General features: G+C 42.1%; 1 protein-coding gene across 1 annotated transcript in view; it reads left to right on the top strand.

The window, feature by feature from the left end:
- The first annotated feature begins 504 nt into the window (after positions 1–504).
- The window catches only part of aoc2 (amine oxidase copper containing 2), a 6,720-nt gene continuing 3,136 nt past the window's right edge, over positions 505–4,088 (top strand). Inside the window, exons 1-2 of the mRNA XM_005751179.1 lie at positions 505–2,192; positions 3,051–3,196. Of these exons, the coding sequence (XP_005751236.1) occupies positions 617–2,192; positions 3,051–3,196 (1,722 nt within the window). The 5' untranslated portion in view covers positions 505–616. The remainder of the gene's footprint in view (positions 2,193–3,050; positions 3,197–4,088) is intronic.

Raw genomic sequence — 4,088 nt, 5'->3', positions numbered from 1 at the left:
AATGTTACACTAATCACATTAAGTAATATGCAGTACTTTTTTATGGGGTAGTAAAATAATGAGTTTGGCTAATCTCACTTAAGTTTTAGCTAATTCAGTATTTGGTTTCTATTATTTGGCAGCTGAATTAGATTGTTGACTTAAATGTGTTTTAAAAAAAGTGGGCAGTGGTCTTCTTATGTTTACTGTCATAAAATATACCAATACAAACATATTTTGCATATTTCTTAAAAAAACAAAACAAAATTATAAACACAGCATTACTGTAGCAAACATGATTGCTCATATCTTACACATTCAATGTGTGCAATTACATATTTAGCAGCTTATGTACAATGTTCATCATTAAACTGAGAACAAAACCTGCAAACAAAACCTTTTTTTATGTAAAATGGTGAAATCTTTAAATACTCAGTTGTTTGTAGGAGGATTTGAACAGTAGGTCGATGAAACCGTTTCATTGCAGCTCAAAGAAATAAGGAAAGAGGGGCTGGAGGTAATCAGATCCGTGCATAGGGGGCTGGGAAAACTGAAGAGGGTCGTTTCTCCTCTTCTAGATTGTGTGAACAGTCCTTCCTACCCAGAGCGCATTCCTCTGCTCTCGCTCCAAGCGCGCATGATGGTAGAGGGAAAGATGAACCCTTTGGCAAAATGGGCGCTGGTCCTTTTAGGGCTTCTCTCCCTTATTCTGAACATCGTCCTCATCGGCATCCACTCCAGCAGGGCACCCAAATGTTCCCGTGAACGCATCCACCCGCTGCGAGGCAGACACGACGACCGCACCCTTGTGTTCGCTGACCTCACCCGGGAGGAGTATATGAAGGTCCAGCAGTATTTACTCAAACAAAAAGACCTGGCTATATCCACCAGCCAGATCACAAAGCCATCTGAAAACTTTCTCTTCTTAATAGAACTGTCGCTCCCAAAGAAAGCAGAGGTGCTGGCTTACCTGGACGAGAAAGGCACCAAACCGGTGAGAGAGGCGACGGCAGTGGTTTTCCACGGCGCAAAAGGCTATATCAAGGAATATGTAGTGGGACCTCTCGACAACCCAGCATACCACAGAGATGTGACTAAAGAGAGGTATCAGGTGGATGTCCCCATTAATGCGCGTCCGGTCACCATTGGGGAGTACGTCTTGGTTTTTCGTTTATTTGAAACCGAGATCTTCTCCAAGTTAGAGAAACTCCTTCGAGAAAGCTTTGGGGTAGACAAGAAAAAGACGCTGAACGCGTTCGAGCAGATGCCTCGCGGAGTTCGGTCCGGGGACAGAAAAACCTGGGTGTCTTTCTTCAGGGATATGAGTGGCATGTACATCCATCCGGTGGGCTTCGAAATTCTGCTTCACCACGAAAGCCTAAACATGTCACAGTGGAGAATAGAGAAATTGTTTTATAACGGCAAATATTTTGACTCTGTAGAAGAACTTCAACGCGCATATGATAATGGGTCAGTTAAGAAAATCGTTTATAAAGAGTCGCCTGACTATGGCTCTCTCAAGCCCAGGAGCAAGCCTCTGCAGATCGGCCCGCAGCAGTTTTACTCAGAGGGGGCGCGATACAGCGTCAGCAACAACCATGTCCTGTACCTGGACTGGAGCTTCGCTTTCGGACTGAGCTCTCTCACCGGCATGAAGGTGTTTGATGTACGTTTCAAGGGTGAAAGGATCGCGTATGAACTGAGCGTACAGGAGGCTATGTCGGTGTACGGTTCAGTGACTCCAGGGATGATTATTACCAAGTTCCTAGATTCAAGTATCGGCATTGGGCGCTTTGCCCACGAGCTCGTCCGTGGAGTAGATTGTCCTTATCAGGCGACCTACGTGGACACATACCGCTACATTGATGCCCCACTCCCGGTCAGGTTTAGAAATTCTATCTGCATCTTTGAGCACAACATGGGTCAGCCCCTGCGCAGGCACTTCGCAGACTTTTTCCACAACAACTTTGGAGGAATGGCAAACAGCGCTTTAGTGTTCAGGACCATCACGGCTATCGGGAACTATGACTACATGTGGGATTTCATCTTCTACCAGAGCGGATCAGTGGAGGTCAAAGTTCACGCAACCGGCTACATCTCCTCTTCCTACCTGCTTCCCGGGAGTAAAACACACGGACACCAGGTGGCTGAAAATGTCCTGGGCAACATTCACACGCACTTCATTCATTTTAAAGTGGACCTGGATGTACTTGGTGAGTGACGTACACATTTAAATGTGATTTATTTATTTTTTGACAAAACCGATGTAAATGTAAAGCTTTGCAAAATTAAGCAGACAAGTCTGTTGTCAAAGGCCAAATTATTTGGATATAAGTCCCCCTTTTCCACTCCACACGGTCCTCTTTACTTTCTCTGCTGGTCAGAGTAAATGTTAGCCCTTTAAATATGATAAATAATAGTACAAGTCCTTTTTAATAAAAGCTATATGTTATATGTTTAGCTGATGTCACATTCCAGATGTGGAGGACGATTCCCCAAAATTACAAAAACAAAACAGCAACTTCGTATTAGAATTTTCTGTATTTTAGAAAAACAAATAAACCAAATCAAATCATGTATAGTGCAGTGTATAGTATTATAGCCTTTCGTTTACAGCCTCCTAATAAATATGTCACACTTGATAAATGTAAATATAAATCCATACAGGCAATAAGCTGTTTGCACAAGTGTGCCAAGCAGGAACACACACACAGACACAAATCCTACTATACATTCCACAGCACTTACACATTGCCCACAGAGTCCACAGTGAAAACAGATCTCCTCTGGTGTTTCTTACTGCAACCAAAGGCAATTTGTTTTTTACTGCTTATGTTCAGCATTGCAGCTGCTTATGGAGCCACGATGCTTTTATGCACAATGTAAGCTTCTAGGCATCCTTACCTAAAGAAATCAGTTCCAGTCCTGTGTAATTCTTTTTAATCTCATCTATGTATTCATCAGCCACTCATCTCGCTGAGTGTAAATAACATAAAGACCACCTTCCACACATTCACTGAAGCATAGAAATGCAGAAAAGAAAACAACATTTTGCCACATTTCCTCTGCAGGTGTGAAGAATGTATTCCAGACCAAAGATATGGAGTACATGAATGTGTCACTGCCATGGATGCCTGATCACTACGCCATGATCCCTAAGCTGGTGGAGAAGCAGCTCAAAACAGAAAAGGTCTTCTTCATTTTTATTCAGTTGCATTTTTCATAACCTGCAGAGAATAGAAACAGCAGCGCACACGGGTCAGGAAATGTAGCAGCAGTGTGATGCAGCGGGCAACAAGGTGCTGGGTTAGAATCTCATTTCCTTTCCATGGTTTCCTCTGGGTTTCCAACGCCATTCTTCTTACATTAAACGGTCATCTTTATTGGCAGTTGGTGGACTGTATTTGATTGGCTAAATATGGTTTTAGACTACAGCACTTAGAATTCAAAGGCATTTTTTCAGAGTGCATGAAATGCTGATGCCTAGCTTCCTCACCAACAGTTCTCAAAGATGCATTGCCAGAAATAGTGGATATTGAGTATGAAAGCATGCTTGTAGACCGCACACTGAGAGAAACCCATGTCACACTTTTATAGTACAAATGAAATACATTTCCACACTCTTAAAACTAGAAGATTTAATGTTTTGTTTTCTCATTTAAAGAGAAAAGAGAGGGAAAGACAACACCAGTAATGAAAGAAAATGTTATGGTGGACGTGTAACCACACTTAAATATCATCCTGCTACAGTTTCCCATCACCTGCACAGACTCTGTGTTATACTGCTATTAACAACACAAGCTCTTGTTCTGCTCGGTGAAGTTGAAGTTGAGCCAACCCCAGTGAGTCTCCACTGGAGAATCACTGGATGAATGATGGGACCACTGGAATAACCTGATTCCAGACTTATGCACAAAATAAACAGGTGAAAAAAAGGTACTTAGTAGTTCTTAGTGTAAAACGGGCAGGGTTGATCCAGAAAGGTGAAAGAACACAAAAGGATACACAGGTGTGATTGGGACTCATTCAGGGTTGGACAGACAGTTACAAAGACAGCAGACACTAATAATAATAATAATAATAATAATGATAATAATAATAATAATAAT

The sequence above is a fragment of the Pundamilia nyererei genome, unplaced genomic scaffold (genome assembly GCF_000239375.1).
Source record: "Pundamilia nyererei isolate P.nyererei 1_Seehausen unplaced genomic scaffold, PunNye1.0 scaffold00302, whole genome shotgun sequence".
Taxonomy (NCBI): Eukaryota; Metazoa; Chordata; class Actinopteri; order Cichliformes; family Cichlidae; genus Pundamilia; species Pundamilia nyererei.
Note: the sequence above shows the minus strand (reverse complement) of the source record. Positions and strands in the feature narration are given on the sequence as shown.